The 17,924-nt window shown below is 43.5% G+C and overlaps 1 protein-coding gene across 8 annotated transcripts in view; it reads right to left on the minus strand.

The window, feature by feature from the left end:
- sox5 (SRY-box transcription factor 5) overlaps positions 1–17,924 on the minus strand; it is a 169,696-nt gene that overhangs the window by 18,595 nt on the left and 133,177 nt on the right. For 4 of the 8 annotated variants that reach the window (XM_035427274.1, XM_035427271.1, XM_035427278.1 and 1 more), the window contains 3 exons: positions 10,940–11,066; positions 8,662–8,747; positions 2,432–2,554 (listed from right to left, as the gene is read on the minus strand). In XM_035427274.1, coding sequence (XP_035283165.1) covers positions 2,432–2,554; positions 8,662–8,747; positions 10,940–11,066 — 336 coding nt within the window. The remainder of the gene's footprint in view (positions 1–2,431; positions 2,555–8,661; positions 8,748–10,939; positions 11,067–17,924) is intronic. The other 4 variants (XM_035427275.1, XM_035427273.1, XM_035427279.1 and 1 more) reach the window with 2 other exon arrangements.

Below are 17,924 nucleotides of genomic sequence, written 5' to 3' on the forward strand. Positions count from 1 at the left end.
GCAGAGCTCTGTGTTTCTTTCTCTCTAAAGAAAATCCTTCGGTGGGAGACTGGCCAACATGAATAATGCAACGAAGGAGGAATTAGTCGAGATTGGGGCTATTGTGTGATTGGCTGAGGCGATGTTTTTTGATTAAATGGGCTGTGTGTGGGCTGCATGTGATTGGCTGGACTAGGGTTGAGCTGTGTGTTATTGATGGGGTTGTGGCCCGGGCAGGAATACATGTGAGTGACAAGGCTGGATTATATATGCTGGGCTCTATGCAATTTATTGTGCTACAGTACAGTACATGTGACTGACTGAGCCGCATGTGATTGTCTAGGCTGTGGGTAAACAGCATGTGTCACTGGACAATGAGAACTTTCAGTGAGATGTGCACTTCCTCTTGAGAAATCTCAAGAATAGAGACTTAACAAATACCCCTTAGCAATGGGGACTCAGGAAATGCCCATTAGTAATGGCTGGGACAGAAAATACTCAGCAGTAATTGTTGAGAAAGACGCCGCTTTTTGTTAGTGCTATGTTTGAACCTTTTGTTAAGAGTAACCATTTAAAGACCCTACAGAGAATGTATATGTAGAATGTATGTTGCCATGTTCTTTCCACTCATTGTTTTGTATGAAAACTTTTGATCTTTTTTCATGTTGTGGGTTTTAACATGGTTCCAAAATGAATTTTCCATCAGAGATAATGTTATTATTGAATCAGTCGATCAATATACGATAATTCAATATAAGATAATTCATTGGCATTCTATAGGAGATGTATGCATTACTGAACTAATAAAAGGTATCACCCCACCACTGATAAGACCCTCACAAATTGAAGATTGTTACTCTTTCCCCTATACTGCAGGCTGTTTCTCCAGGCTTACTGAAGAGGCTCTTTCTCCACAATGCACAATTTCACAATGCACATACCATGCGGCTCAGACCTTCCCCTGCTGAAACAGATCACAGGGGCCACTCGCAGCCTAACAAAGGGCCTCAGTCCAGCAGGTCCAGCAGGTCCAGCAGGTGATCTTTCTCCCTTTCTTTATCTGATACCCAGGTCTCTTATATTGCTCGTACCTCCTCTCGGCCTTCAGCCTTGAAAAACATGAAAACTCTCTCTGAAGTCTCTGATATCTCTACTGCTCTGGGGAACACACCCTTGGCCTGGCCTCTCCCCCAAAACTGCAAGGACGACGCCACACTTGGTCTGCTCCCTCTTAATGAAAGATTACAAATTAACCTGCCCATCACGCAACTGCCCATTCCTAACCTGATACACCCCCTGGTGCTGACCCACCTGGAAAAATGCACACACACCCCAGACCCCCTTCTGGCCAGCCTCACCGCCAACATTGTTCAACTAACCAATCCTGAACTAATTCAGAGCTCTCCTGTTAGATTAGCCTGCACTGTCCTGACCTACTTTTGTACCACGCATACAGTATACGCATATCTGTCCACTTGTTAACAGTATCTTCTTCAAAGCCCTGCTACTGGTGTTCTGGGCCCTTAACTTCTTTGCTTCTGTTTCCATTTCTGTCTGTTCTGTCTCTGTAGGCCAGCTTTTGGCCTGTATCTGTTACAGTGCTTCCTCTATCTGCTTTTCCCCACAGCAAGGGCTCGCTCATTTTCAGCTTTTCCACAAGAACAAAACACCACACTTCCAGACCAACATACTAACTTTCTCACCTCTCCATACTCCAGGCACCAGGGTTCATCTGATTTGGATCTGCTGGTTGGACTGAGACACGAAACCCAGCTAATTGCTCTTTCATGCACTCATATGTTTCATATCCTACTTATGGTTTATAGAGCATGCTGATAGCTGAGAGTTGCTAATTATGATTTGGGTATTATGATTATAAAGCTCTAATATCGAATGCAATGAACGTCCATAAGGCACAGTTCACAGAAATTTACAAAAAACTGAAATTTCCCCCCCAAAAAAGAAAAACAGAAAAAAGAAATAGTTTTTCACTTTTTGAGATTATATACAGTCCATGCAGGAACAGCCCTCTCTGTCAGTGGCTGCATATATACTACACAGAAAGACACCGCCAATGACTGTACAGAGAGAACACTAACAGCATATTTCACAGTATATATTACCCCTGGCACCTCTCCCGCCTCCCTCTGCACATCCCTCCCGCTATTATTGAAATGGGATTTCTGAGCCTCATGCTGACCAGTGACCCCGCATTCAGAGGTTAGGCACTGGGGTATTTTCATTGTGTCTGCCTGATACTCAGGGAGGGTCTTGCATTAATGAGCAGCGGTCCCTGCTGGCCTCTAGCCAGGAACATGGCCTGCTTTCGCACAGAACCTGGTTGGGCGTTCAGATGAGGCGGCAGTGTGGTCATCGCAGCCTTTAATACGAAACACGCGCACACTGAGAGAGGAGGAGACGGCGACAGCCTGGGACGCGGATGGAAGCGTACCTTGGGTTTTGGCGGCGGGGTGCCTCTGCACTTCTCCGTCGGGCCACTAGAGGGCGAGTGCGTGCCGGCTAGGTTGGCCCCTGGGGACACCTGCATGGCCGCCAGCTGGGCCGCGTAAAGCTGCTGCAGGAACAGGAGGAGGGAGAGAGAGGGAGAGAGAGAGAGGGAGACATGAATAAATAAATACGCTCCTCGCACAAACAAAAAGAAGATGCAAGCTAAAAAGCTAGGGCAGCCATTAGCAGAGTCCTGATGGCTGTTTTTGTTTAACAGGCAAGCACTTCTCCTGCAGGGGCTGTCACTTCAAGTCCCGCCGCTCGCCCCCCAGGGGCTTGGCTAACAGCACACGGGACTGAGAGATGTCCTAAGCAGGTGCATTCTGGGAAACGCAATGCAGTGGGGTCAGACGCAGGAAAGTGCTTCTGAAGGTGAAAAAGTGGCTGACGTGCTCATCGACGGAGATAAAAGTGGCAAATTTCCGCACCCAGCAGAATGCAGATGCCAAAGTAGATCTTCAAAGTGACATTACATCACACTGACGGACCCTAAACTCAGGTTGTGTTTTCCAAAGACAAAAAGATTTAGCTGAATATTTCTTTATAATAATAAGTTGTGTTTGGTGAAGAAAGGAATGGGCAAAGTAGTATTAGTACATGAACATAGTAAGGAGTGGTTTGTTGGGTCACCCAGTAGGTCTCTTTCACAAGAATCATGGTCTTTTTCTTACTGCAATGACTCACCCTAAATAGCAGATGAGATTTAAATAATCATTATGATATTTATTGCAATACCAACAACCAGATGAAATACTCAGATCAATATTGACACAATTAATTACCATTTGTACCTGGTAAGTACTAATGCTATTCTAAACAAGTGCTTCATCCTGTTTACACATCCCACTACGTGTTCAGCACTTGCATACATTTTAAAGGAACATTTTAAGCGTTATTACAGTATATAAATAAACATACAAACCATGGAAAATAGTTTTTGTTAAATCTATCAAGCATTTATAATCTCATGACTGGTTCAGCATCTTATGTTCAACATGAAATGCATTGATTTTTTACATAATGAAAAAAGGAAGTAAAACTCCATCCATATACATTATGTACATAAATGATCAATGTATGGTAAATTATTGTTACCTTTTCAGAGAACACCACTAAGTGCCCCGTAAGGACATTAGGAATGAGACTTGAGTGTTTTAATTGTGTTTTTTCTTCAAGATGTGGAACCAAATCAATGTGAGTAAAACTTCTGTCCTTCTGTTTCACATTGGCTGCCAGCCATGAGTGGGAAACAAAGACTGTTTATGCAAATGTCCACAGCAGCTCTCCCATCACCCTTTCAACACATTACACACACACACACACACACACACTCACACACACATATGCACACACACATGCACACACACACACACACACACACACACATATACTCATGAACACTCACACACACATACACACACACACACACACACACATACTCGCACACAAACACACAGAGACACACACACACACACACAGAGAAAGAAAGATAAAGAAAGGGAGAGAAAGAAAGGGAGAGAAAGGGAAAGAACAAGCAACAGAGACATAAGGGCCAGGAATAGCTGATGGAATAAAAGGTCTTGTTGGCCATTTCTATTCAATTACCCAACCCCCCGCCTCCCCCCTAGCCCAGCTCCAGGAGGTGTGTGCGCCTAAGCGTAACCCCCCACCCCCCCTTCTCGGGGGAAGTGGTCGGGTGCTAGATTGAGACCACTGGCTCAAATGGCTTTATTTGCTGTTTGAATTGAGTTCCATTACAGGCCAGTTTCTGTCACTCAGCCCTGCTCAATGGGGCACGGAGAGAGACACGGTCACTCACACACTTACAGCACGCAGCGACAGAGTGTGCCCACACAGCCCCGCGCTGCCATGCAGATGAAGAGACAGGAAGTGACAGCACAGACCCCTGGGGTCACTAACAGGCATGTGAGAGGGGGGGGGGGAATACACGACACAGAAGGGGGGTGGAGGCACAGACGGAAAGATCTGGTACAAATCATATCTGGGTCGGGATGGCACGGAGGGCTTTAAATGTCAGCCACTTGCGAGACTGCGAGAGATGTGCGTAAGGGGAGGGAGGTGGTGGGGTGCTTGTGCGCTATTAGCATCTGCATTTGATGGGGTGCCTTAGCTGGGTGGGTAGAGAAGGTGCCTGGGAAGGATGGTCACAGGAAGCAAGCCACTAGGTGAAATTTAGAAACTCCAGAAATGTATTTCTCTGGCCCAATTAACCTCTTATATGAACATTCATAATCAATCGTTAAATCTGTGCCTATGTTTGTTGCAGGAATATTTGCTGAGCTACAATAGCATGTTCATTATCAGCCCCAAGTGATACATAAATTGCAAGACCATACGCTCATTCTCAATGAACACTGTTCGGAGAACAGGCATCTGAGAGCAAAACAGCCATCAGAACTTGCTGGCTGTCACTGACACACAATAACTGCAGCTAGATTTCCATGTACAAACTAATGTTACTGATACCTATAAAAGCTTATGTGTATTCATTTTTGTTAATACATTTAAGAAATGCCTCATTGGAAAGGTTTAAACCGCTAAGTAACTAAACTAGTTATTACCCTACCCTGGAACAGTAAATAATGTCTGTTCACAATACACATTCTATTCATATATACTGCCAAAAACACTGGAAGAGCAGTGTCCTTACTCAGCCACCACTGCTCTTCCCCACCCCCGTCCACTGCAGGACCGCAGCACCCCCATTATTGCCGCAATGATGTCTTTAATGTCATGGACACGTCCTCAGAGCAGACCTTCTCCGGGCTTTTTCATTCTCCGAGATGACAGAAAACTTGCACTGCAATCTCAGGCAGTTAGAGCGGATGCACCGCCTCCCAGTGTGAACGGATCTGAGGCGCGGGGGGCGCGAGCTCTTGTTCCCCTTCAATAAGCCCGGTTCACAGAGTTTATGTTTTTCTTACATCCGCGGATTCTGGAGAATTCCCTGAAAAGAAGGCAGTTAAGAATGGCCGCGTCTATTGTTTATAGGCTGACCCGCTGCAATTTCTTCTTCCCCTCGCATTCCTCTCGTCGGGTTCCGCAGCTTTCGAGCGCGAGAGAGTGCACCGTGACACATTCAGCACCTGACTGATAGCAGAGACCGGGGAAGCAACAGCGCGGTCTCTGTGCGGACTAGAGGGGTTGTGAGAAAGACAAAGCGCGTTGACCTCCACAAATAAATGGAAAATTCCTTGGGCATAAATAACTTTCCTGGCTCTTTATAAGTACAGCTGAACAGTGCTTTTCAGGGGCAGCGCGGGGTTAGAAGGACCTTCCACCCACACCACTGCGCTGCTTAGAAGAACAGTACCATTAAAAAGATGTGAGGGAACGGCTCTCTGGACAAAGGGTCTTTAGAGGACAGGTCAACTTCCCCTTTCAATTTTCTACCGCCATTTCTACCACTGTCCCCCTCGCTTTAGAAAAATGACATGGTGGCCCCATTGGCGGCAATCAGGGGGGAGCATTGCAGTATATGTGTTTTCATCTGCCATGTGACTGCAGGGATTGATATCGCACGTTCTGTGACCGCACGGGGACTGATATGGCATGTGCCGTGAATTCATGGGAGACGGACAACCATACGATGCAGGGGAAAGGCGTCCCATCACTGAAACCATTTCTGTGCACTTAAGAGACTCTGCCATGAAAAAATAAAATCAAATTCTTTTATATTGGACTTTTATCTTATCCCCCCTCCAACGCACGCACACAAACACACATATACAAGCACGGTGTATTGCATTAGACCTCTCACAGGGGCAATTCAGATAAATAAATCTTTGTGTCTTCTCCACATCTCTGAAAGTACATACTCCAGTGAAGGCATCAGCCAGAGTCTGCCTGTGTGTCCCCCTCTCTCTTTGTCTCTCAGACTCCCCGTCTCTCCCTCTCTCCCCCATGTACAGTGCAGTAATCCTGTACAATATGTTCCAACATCTGCCTCCCCATATGATGCCTGACCCATTCCATTGGCCCTCTTTATACCTCTCCAGTATGACTGTTCATTACACCAGCTGAGCCGATCAGGCCAGCAGCTACGCTTCATTCCTCCATCTCTCTATTTCTCTGCCTCCCTGTCCCTCATCCTTCCCATCTGCTCCTCTCACATCCATTTGGATCATAGATCCAGTAAGTACAGCTCCGTCTCTACATCCCTGTCGCTGGCTATCCCTGATCCACGTCTTTCCATCCCTGTGGCTGGCTATCTCTGATCCACTTCTCTCCATCCCTCCTCCGTCCTCTCACTCTTCCTGTCTCATCTCTCCATCTCTATCCCCATCCATCTCTTTATGTTCAACACAACTGCATACAACTTGTTATACACACATACACATACGCACACACAGGATTTTCTTTCTGAATAAGTAAATCGGCTTTAAATCCAGTGAACAAAACCAGCCATTACCAGCTTAGTGCAAATAGTGCTCTGTATTATTGGTCAGAGATTTTCCATATTGCAAACAAGGAGTTAACTGTTGGAATTCTATTAGTATTATACATACATATAGTGTTAACTATTCATATTCTATAAGTATTTCATTTCTCTAACCTCAGATTGAGTATTCTGTTGGATTTCATTTTGTTAACTAAATATATTTTGTTTGTGTTTCACACAGTTAACAGAAAATAGTCTTATTGGTGTTACACATAAAGCAATAATTGCTGATATTCAATTTGAGGACATGACATACTTCCACGTGTAAATGCTGTAAATCCCTCATCGTGGCTGATGAATGCTACATTTGGCTATAGCCCTGCCCTCCCTGACCTCCCTCTGAAAGTGACAGGGTTTCATATCAGCTCTGCTAATGGGGTCTACAAGCACCAGGCCCGCATACAGCACGATCACTTTCTGCACTGTGGTGAGCAAGCCACAGTCTGAAACACAGCTGTTCAGTGGGAAACTGACCAGACAGACATATTAAACAGACATACTGCTACTTAGTGAACCTGTAGTACAGCATGTCAAGTCCTGAGTCAACTGCATACCCACAGGTATCAAAACTGCCCAACCATCCCAATTGTGTTCTTTTTTCAACAACTTCCCTGACCTGCCCTTAATGCAGAGTCTTTACTTTAAGTGAAGCAACACAAATGAAAGACCAGTAGACAATCATTAAGTGATGGACAGGGAAGAGTTGCATGCTGTACTGGAAGAGAGTTGCATGCATTCAGGATATTTGTGTCTGTGATTTAACAGACATGTAGTAAAGATTAATTAGCTGTACAGCACTTTATATATATGTGAACAGTAGGTGAAACAAAATGACGATAAACAAACATAGGCCTACTGCAGATCTTCAGAATAAAAATCTACAGTATTGACCTGGATATGCCATTAATAAATATTTTTAATCTGATTAACATGGATTCTGTAGTTATAGAACATTAAATATCTCTAACAAATATTTTCTCTAGCTAGCTAACCTGCAAGGTAGCTACTGTATTTATCGAATTGACAAGGCAAGCTATATAACTTCACTCACCTCACTGACGAATTTGATTGTTTCATCATGAAGTAAATACAAGATTTAGTCACAGCGAAAGCGTTTGAATTGGCACAGTGTGGCAAAAACTGTATAATCGCACACTGAGCAGAAGGAAAGGATGTGTAATGTTCCAAAGGGGAAAAACTGCATGTAATACTTGTATCAGCCCCAATGACAAAGTGATGTATGAATTTAAGAAAGCAGTTTTTGTGAATACATGTTATATTGCGAAGGTTTTGAACATGTACATTGTCTATCCCGGTTGAGCAGACAAATATCTATGGAATGATGTGGCAGAGGATGGTCTGCTGACTACCACCCTCCCTCTCAGGGAGATGCTATAGTAATCATTAACTTATAAAGGTTTTTTGTTACCTTTCTTGCACTTCGATTAAGAAATATATAAGTATATAAGAAGTATATAATACAAGCCTGTCATTATAGCTGCCAGGTACAATTCATTATTTTGAAGGTAAAAGTCACCTTTAACACAGCAAAAAAAAAAAAACGGGTATATGACTTCAAGTTTCTCTTCTTCCAAAAGCCTTTCACGGTCATCATGTTGTAGCATGCATTGGGCCTGACACAGCAGACAGCCACTACATCTGGGGAACATCTCCATTAAGAAACAGCACGAGCACATGTATGCACCGCTTACCTGGAGCTGCAGGGGACCGAGCCCAGGCGTAGCTGCAGCAGCAGCTGCCATGGTGGTGGGCATCAGCTGGAGAGGGTAAGGGTCACCTGCAGAAGGCAAAGCATGTGTCAGTCGATATACCCCTGCCCACCCCACCCCACACCAAATCATACTCTACCTCCTCCACACCAGATCCATCACCCTCCACTTCAAATCTATCACTGATGAGTTATAAATTAGGTTTAAAGAGTGTGCTCAACAATATCAGCTCGTGTTTCTAGGTTCTTTTACCACTCTGTTCAGACTGCTCAGAATATAGTATTCATAAAGTAACATCACATATGATGCTGTTCAGCTTTTGTACAGTGAAACTAAATCCATTAATAGGCCCGAGTTCCTCTTACATATGCTCTGAGAATGCTTTGTTCTGAGAAAGATGAGAGCCATTTGTGTGATTCTATTTCCAGTAATAAAGCTACCATATTACTCACACAAAATCGCAAACATTAAAAAGGAGCAAGTACTGTCTTAAAATGGCAGCATTAAGAACGGTCAGACACGACGTAACATTTTGCTCTGTTTCCCTGTTAGTCATGTGTACAAATATAGGTCGTAAATTGAGACCATCTCTCAATCTCCTCCATTTCACAAAATAATCTCGTTCAATTATCTCATGTAGGTGTTACTTATTTGTTTTAAACGTAAGTCTTATTCAGTATTTTCTTATTTAGTTTATTTACTTATTTAGGGGTCAAAACGAACAAGTGAGAAATGTATTTTTACTTTGTGTAATTATTTATCCACCAGTTGGAATTTTGTAAACAGCGCTTTAGACGACTGAAAAACTACATTTCATTCTACGGTACATTTATAGTAAATAACAGATGCATTAAAAATCTGTGGCATTTCTTCACATTTCTCTTTAAGAATTCAAACAAATATTATTTCTTTATGTGTTGTTACTTCAGCAATATCAATCTTTTGACAAGAGTATATAAATTAATTCCATTGCTCAATATGATATTAGACATAGACGCAACATATGCCATGCATTTCACTCAAAATTGAATTTAATCACTGATTCAGTTCTTGTTAACTTGCATTTCAGTGTTGACAATAAATCAATTTGCATATTCTTGTCATTTTTGCTACTGGGTCAAAACACAAGCCTCATATCAAAAAACAATAACCCTAGATGTTCCTATTGGATTATCCAAAACATTTTTCCCACATAACCATTTCCTTAAAAACTCTTGGTTGAAGCATTCTTTGGAACAATGTCAAGGGTGTATTCTGGGAGTTTTTATTCCTCTGGTACCTAAACAAACTAAAGAGTTTCACATATTTTATGTCTCTCGTGGGGAACTCTGCAAAAAGAGAGAGAAATAAAGAAACAGAAGATGCTGGTTTTGGCCATGGGGCTACAGTAACTCTACTGGGAGACTAGTTCTCACTGGTTTAAACTGGGTAAAGGCGATTAGAGTCCAGTTCTCACTGGTTTAAACTGGCTAATAATGCACAGAATCCAGTTTTCCACTGCTTTCAGCTACAGAGGACAGAGTGACAGCAGGTGGTAATGGACTAGAGGGAGTAAGACAGTAATAATTGAAATGGGTGGACTTGTTTCAGAAACTGTGAAGTTCTGTGGGCAGAGCTGGACGTCGTGAAGTGTTGGAAGTATGTTGGAGGCGTGTTGGAAGCGTGTTCTGGCTGTGGCCTGTGTTATTGCGAGGAAACCTGGGGCAGGTCAGTGTACCCCCCTGTGTGTTCACGTTATTCAGCTGAATCCTGGCACACGCCTGTTCTCACTGTAAACAACACATTGCCTCACAGTTGGGTCTGCTACAGCCAAAAAAGACAGCCCCAAAGGACTTTTTTTTCCTTCTACTTATTGAAAATACAATTTGAGACAAAAGGAAAACAGAAACTAGATTAAATGATAACTTCATGATTACATATTTTTCTATTTTCAATATAAAAATATACATACCTGTTGAATATTTCAGCTCTAAAAAATGTATTTGCTTTCTTGTTATAGATTCAAACCCCCATACCCCATGCCTCATCCCAAATACTGCATTCTCACACTTCATGCCTATCACCTCACACAATGAACCAATGAACATATCACATCCACACCTTATAGCTATACCCCAAATCCATACCCACAGTTGACACCTTCATCTTGAACCATATTCCACAAACCTTCACTCATACCCCTGACCTCTGGCCAGACCTCATACCCCATGTCCATGCGAGAGAGAGAGACAGACAGAGAGCATGGGAGAGAGAGACTCACTGCAGCCTGGCTTGTAGTTGAACCCTGGAGGCAGGAGGAAGCCCTGCTGGGCTGCAGCTGCAGCCAGAGTCCTCTGGTCTGGAGGGAACACAGGGATCATCAGGGGAGGCAACTGACCCTGGACCTGCTGAAGGACAGAGAGAGGGAAAGAGAGAAAGAGAAAGATAAAGAGAGGTATCAGTCATGCACTTGTTCATGTAACACTGCTACAAGGTTTTTATTTTGTAAAGGAGAGGTATTTTTCGTTTGTTTACTGAACAGGTATATGGGGTCGGTACTGTGAAAAACAGGAACGGTTAATTATCAAGAATATTCCTTAATGTACTCGGTAATCATCTTCATCTTCTGTGCTTCCTTCCTGTACTGAGGGGCAGCGAGGGGTGCATTTCAAGATTATAATGCCCCCTTCCAAAAGTACGTGTAGTTTCCCAGTGGTCTGAAGAGTATAACACTGGTGCTATCCATACCATAGGCTGCTCAGAACCAAATTGAGCATTATGGAATTTCTGGAACAGCACTTGAAACACTATTTCCCAATCCGCTACTGTGAGGTAGAGAGCTTAGTTAGGGCACACTGGCCACATTTGGTAGCCTCCCAAACTAAATTTGAGTCAATTTAGAATCAGTGCCCTTTAGCGGATTTGAGTTGAATATTAGGTTTGCTAACAGGACCCCATACTGAGCTAATGTGCCTGCAAGGTCTATACGCAAAACAGAAAGCCGCATAGAAACTGCACTGTTATATACGCGCAACACATCAAATGCTCACAGCAACCACAAGATTGCTGTGAACACTAAAAAATACAGTCCCAGGTCTTGAACTCATGGTCATACTGAGATACAGGCCAGTGAGCAGGTCAGTGACTGAACCAACCGTGTCTCGCAGATTACGGACAGACACACATACACACACACACACACACAAACAAACACCCACAAACACACACACTCACACTCACAGAACATCACGCAGAATCTTCCACATTCTCCCAACAGCTGGCCTCTCTTTCTGTGGAGAGCTCATCTCGGCATGAAGCCATGAGCCTTCACAAGGTTTCCAGGATAAAAAAAAACAGTGACTTTGGCAAGAAGGCAGATTCAAACACAGACACAGAGAACTGGGAGACAGATGGTTCTACCAAGGAAGGCACTGCCAAAAACACAAAGACTCCAGAAGAGATGTTACTGAGAGAAAGAGAAGAGAGAGAGAGAGAGAGAGAGAGAGAGAGCGAGAGAGAGAGAGAGAGAGAGAGAGAGAGAGAGAGAGCGACAGAGCGACAGCGACAGAGCGAGAGAGAGAGGGGGGAGAGAGAGTTAGAGTGAGAGTGAGAGAGAATGAGAGAGAAAGAAAGAGAGAGAGACACTGTGTCTTTGGTGTCTGGTGGAAGAAATCTGAAGTGAAGTTACCAAGAGTGTGTAATCATGGCCATTTTGAATACAAGATGATGTTACTGAGATAGTAAATATGGAGTAAGGTTACTGTGGGTGTAAATGCTTACAGTAGGCAGAGAGTCTAAATGTTATTGTGTGTAAATGTGAAATGTTGTTTTTGAGAGAAAATGGACTTTGCCAATGCTGATAAGTGAGTAAGTGGATAAGATAAGTTGTTGCCATTTCCCTGGCCTTGGTTAATTAGAAACTTCCAGCTTAATTGGAGTCATTGACTGGATGCAACTTGAATTGGCAGTTGTTGCAAGTGTCAGTCAAATGCTGGGTCAAAGACATCTTTAAATTGAATGGCGGGGGCCGTCCAGGACAAGTGTGAACACCAATGCCGAATATAAGCCAGCGAGTCCAGAATAGTGGTAAGGCATTCGTACTGCTGTCCACGTTCCACCTAATGCCTTCCTCCTCTCAGTCTATTCTGCTTTCCCCCTCAGCTCACATTTTGCTTTTGCTCGCTCTCCGATATCTGTTTCCACCCCCAATCTCTCTCTCTCTCTCTCCCGCTTTCTGTCACTTTGCATTTTGCCCCATCTAGTCTATCCCCTCTCATTCTCCGTCTCTCTTTTGCTCCCTCTCTTCCCCCTCCCGCCGTTGCTGCAGTAATGACCGTGCTCTGTCTCCCGCTCCCTGCCTGCTCCCCAGACCGGAGCCAAACACTATAATCACACGATCGCTGCACAGGGAATAGTGGGATTCAAACATTTGTTTTCAACCACACAATAATTACTCAACAATTTGGGTTAACCATAAATGCCATGTTGCCTACACAGTGATCAGAAGGTAGAGTCGTTTTATTGTTCAGCTTAAACAGGCCCCCCGTGGAGTGTAATCACAGACACAACAGTGTTCTTCCTTCTTTCAGGATTAATTGGGCATATGCTGTACTGTGGTTAGCTCTATTGGGCACAAGATGTAATGTGGTTAGATATATTGGGCAGGTGCTGTTCTGTGGTTAGATATACCGGGCGCACATTGCTGTGTGGTCACATGAATTAGGTGCACATTGCACTGTGGTCAGCTGTGTCCAGCTATGGCCCTACTTGGGCGGTATAGCTACACCAAAGGCACAGCCTCCCTCTGATACCTCTCTCTCTCTCTCTCTCTCTTGCTGTCTGTCTCTCTTGCTCTCTCTTTGTCTGTATGGGAGAAGTATGCAGCAGGAATTCAAAACAAGCAAACCTGCAACTCATGAAATGCGCAAATATCCCAACTGGCTGTGTCTTCAGAATTTTCCTGCTTTTTCCTACTGACCAATGTCAGAATTTTTGGAGTGGACAATATTCTAATTACATCTTGAACCCTAGCAGCACTGATGGGCCCTAGATCATCAATTTGTATGTGAATTGAATACTTGACTAGAAAACCAGCACCAATGACTCTTTATGTTATAAGCTAAAATTTCTTACATCAAAATGTCTTATGTAAAATGCCAAATTCCACACTGGTCTAAAATTTCAATTATACAAACAATTTTATAACCGAATAAACATTAATATGCAATTAAGATATCTAGATAATGTCCCATTAATGTTTGGATTCATGAAGACTTATTTAAAACTGTGGAATGGGTTTAAAAAATATATTATTTTTTGACCAGGAGACCAGATTCATTTAGTGAAACATGCTGGCCCATGGATAGTGTAGAGAGAACATCTGTTGAGCATACATAAGGGATATCCCACAGTTCCTCTCTTCTATTAAGAGCTGTTTTGAAACCCGCTTAGCATGTGCCCTCCAATGAAGGACTTCCTTGAAGGCTCAAGTCAGCAAAAAAAAGGACTATGATTCCCAGCAGCCCCCACCCTCTTCATCCTTCACGTTTAACCCTTGCCCCGGAATACTCTGGACAATAGCGCCAACTCCATCTGTCAGCTCTATTAAACCTAGATAATCCCCTACAACAGCTGGGCATTGAATTCCACACAGTCTTTTCCCTCACTCACACACAAACCAACAGACAAGACAATTACCCTCAAATGTACTAATCATGCATACACCCACTCACACAGACACAAGACAGACAGCTAGGTATGCAGGCATGTACTCGACACATGCATGCACACACAAGTGTACAAACCCAAACAAACAAGCATGCCCAGCCAGATGTCCCTCCGCCACACATACACACAACTGGTTGGTATGTGTGTTTGTGTGTGTGTGTGTGTGTGTTGGGGGGGTTGGGGATGGGGGTCATGTCAGGAAGTAAGGCTGAGGGTGTAATGAGTAACATATGGACATAACAAGCAAGTCCAACAAGCCTACCCATTCACCTCCTCCACCCCCATCAGACTGTCCCTCCATAATTACACATGGGAAATGACACACCAGGAAAATGAGAGAACAACTCAAAACAGTGCTCCTCTCAAGGACAAGACCAAGGCCAGGAGAACGGAGGCCCTTAAAATAGTGAGTGAGTGGAATCCTGAAAGTTTTCCATCTCTTTGTTTGAGCTGGACCTCCAGTAAGCCTCAACCTCAAACACAGTTCCCATTCAAAACCCTATCAAAGGAACATGGCAGACAATGCCACAAAGCTAACAATGGCTATGGTGAGGTAAGCCAATTTGGTGGGTAGGTTCATATTAATTTCGATATTTCCTTCACCTCTGTATGAAACAGAAAGAAACAGGACACAATGAGGCCAATTTCTTTCTCAGTTAAACCAGGAGCAGCGTGAAGTGTGGGTTCTGAGAGTAAAGGAGCTAAACTTCACTGCTTCCCTTTCAGATCCAATGTAAAGAACACACAGACCTAAAAGGGAGAAAACAGCCACAGTGTAAAGAAAATGCAGATCTAACACAAAGAGAACAGACATTGAAATTGCTCTTCGTGTGGAGAGAAAACCTGAAGGAAACACAAACGCTGCATATTCAACTACCCTCTAATCAGCCTCTCAGAAACAACAAGTAAAACTGGCATAAAAGCAAACGCCAGAGGAGGAAAACTTTTCTTCATGACTTTCATTAGAGGTAAAAAAAAAAAAGAAATGGAGAAAAAGTGGAAAGTTGGCAGAGAACTGGCTCTGTATCGTTCGCCAGGCAGCACAGCTTGAACTTAAAGCTTTTTGAACATAATGAAGATGTGCTGATAATTAACATATGTAGTGTGAACAGGTTTGCTGGCACCAGAGAGTGAAAACTCCAAGGTAAAGTTATTATTAGGGAGTAATTAGCTCTGTGAAGTAAATGAGTGGAACAATAGCTGCCAGCATTGACAATATGGCTAACATCTGACTGCGCGAAAAAATACCCTGGTAAAGTGTGGGTCCCACAGCTAGAATCTGTTCAGAACCATATGCTCAAGCAATTAATGCAGAACCTTACTGACCTATTGTTGAGGAGGGGACACACGGCCATATAACCAATAACCAATGGAGAGAGCCGTTTATGTTCTGTTCTGGCTGCAACATTGTTCTCTACTCACGGGCAGGAATTTACTTGGGTTGAGTGATTCCTGCTCTCGGCAGACTCGCATTAGCATAGGCAGACTGATTGCTGTTAACAGAGAGCCTATGTATGACTGTTCAGTACCTATGGTCTCCGCGGTCCTCATTTCGAGAGTGTGCTACAGTTCTCGGTCCTGTGAAATCACCCTACGGCTCCTCTTGTAGGCTATCTATGTGGTTCATTTAACTTTAGGAGAATCACACACACTGTGTATTGCAGAAGAAGATGCGAAAAGACGGGATCAAACTGAGCGATAAAAAATCCAATCTTTTGGGACACACTTCGAGGGGCAACAGTTTCAGCTGTGTTAGCAAGCATATCACACTGATCACGCTGTTTGTATTGCAATACCTGTGTTTGCACCAATGCAGGATTTTTATGAGAAGATTTGAAAGTCCATGAACTTACAGATTGTGCTGAAGACAGTCTAATTGGATGAACAAAGTGTACAGTATGTTTTACAGAATAATTAATTTACACAGCACAGGTTTGCAGAGATTTCAACATTTAATGTTGAATTTAAGAGAGAGAAAAGTAGTCATTGATTTTCAAAATGTAAAATTCCAATACAACTGTTAAATAAAATGTTGTTAAAATGTCAATGTCGTTAAATACCAATTTTAGCTATTAGAGTGATTCATTTCTCTATGTTAGTACAGTTTGGAAAACTGATGACAAAACCAGTAAAAAAGATAAGTAGTCCACAAATATCCTAACAAATTAACCTACACTTGTGGGACTCTGTTTTTGTCATCAAGAGTTTCAATTTTCTCATAAAAATTTCCATCGCTGGTTCAGAGATGTAAATAAAATTATATTGTAGTATTATTTGGAGCACCCTTTAGTGCAGACGGCATCTTTCCAGCTTTCTGGAAGAGCAAATCAAGTCATCCGGTTACAACCTACAGTCTTGCAGACTTGACATCCAGCTTCCTGACATGAGCATGCATGGCTCAGGCAAACCTGGGGGCAAATGTGTGCTTTGGGGCACGCCACTGGGCATGCCACAAGTTTTGGTGGAGACCAGTTAACAGTGCGTTCCGTCAACACCCTCTAAGCTGAAGCCTTTCCTCAATGTTTCCCCAGAGCTCCTCAACACTGCTACATACAACACACACCAAATCTCTTTACCCTCAGCTTAAAAATACAGTGGTCAATAGCAATTACTGGCAAGGGGGAGCCGAGAGCAGAGGACTTTAACAATGGCCATGATCACAGGAACATCACATCCTCACACCTGCTTTCCCTCTGTGCGCAAAAACACATCGTCTGCCACGTGGCAGAGGGCTGATCACGCAGAGCATTCAATAACAGGGTAGTCTGCAGACATGGTGGCTGGGCAGGGATGTAAGAGGACAACAGTGCTCCTGTAACAAGAGCAACTCACCAGGACAAGCAGATAGAGCATTTTTTTTTTTTTTTTTACTTGACGGACACAGCAAGAAAGAAGTTGCATTTACGCAATGCACAGATTACTACTCCTCCTATTTCCTCCATTTTACATTGCGTGTTTTCCACTCCTTTTCGTGCAGGAAGGGCACCTTCTACTGATTAGCTCATAATGGAATCAAGTGGCGAGTTAGCTGCACACCGACTGGCTTTTATTAGCCATCGATTAGGAACGAGAGCTGTGAGTGCGTCAGCCGCAGTCCGTAGGTGGGCATAGCTTTGTGCCCATCTGCTCGCCTGTGTCCTTCCTCAAATAGCTCCATTAGCTGGCAGCCGGGTGGGCCTGAGAGGAGCCTTCCATGTGTCATTAAGCGCCAGTCACTTATGTAACAGACATTGTGAGGAGAGCAATCTCTCCTCCTCTCCGTCCAACATTCCCTGTCCATCTCTCTATCTCTCCATCTTTCTCTCGCTTTGCCATTTTCCCTACTCATATCTATCCTACTCTCCGTATATCTATCTCAGCACCTATGCTTATAAAAAGCGAGGAAGGGAGAGGGGTATCGTACCCTTACTTACACTAAAACAACTATAGCCACACACACACACAAAAAAAACACCTGCATTGATCAGATCCAGATGATATGGCTTATGTGCCATATATTTTGTAAAGTATGTGTTACGCCCATACATAGGGCATAAATG

This window comes from Anguilla anguilla, chromosome 7 (assembly GCF_013347855.1).
Source record: "Anguilla anguilla isolate fAngAng1 chromosome 7, fAngAng1.pri, whole genome shotgun sequence".
Taxonomy (NCBI): domain Eukaryota; kingdom Metazoa; phylum Chordata; class Actinopteri; order Anguilliformes; family Anguillidae; genus Anguilla; species Anguilla anguilla.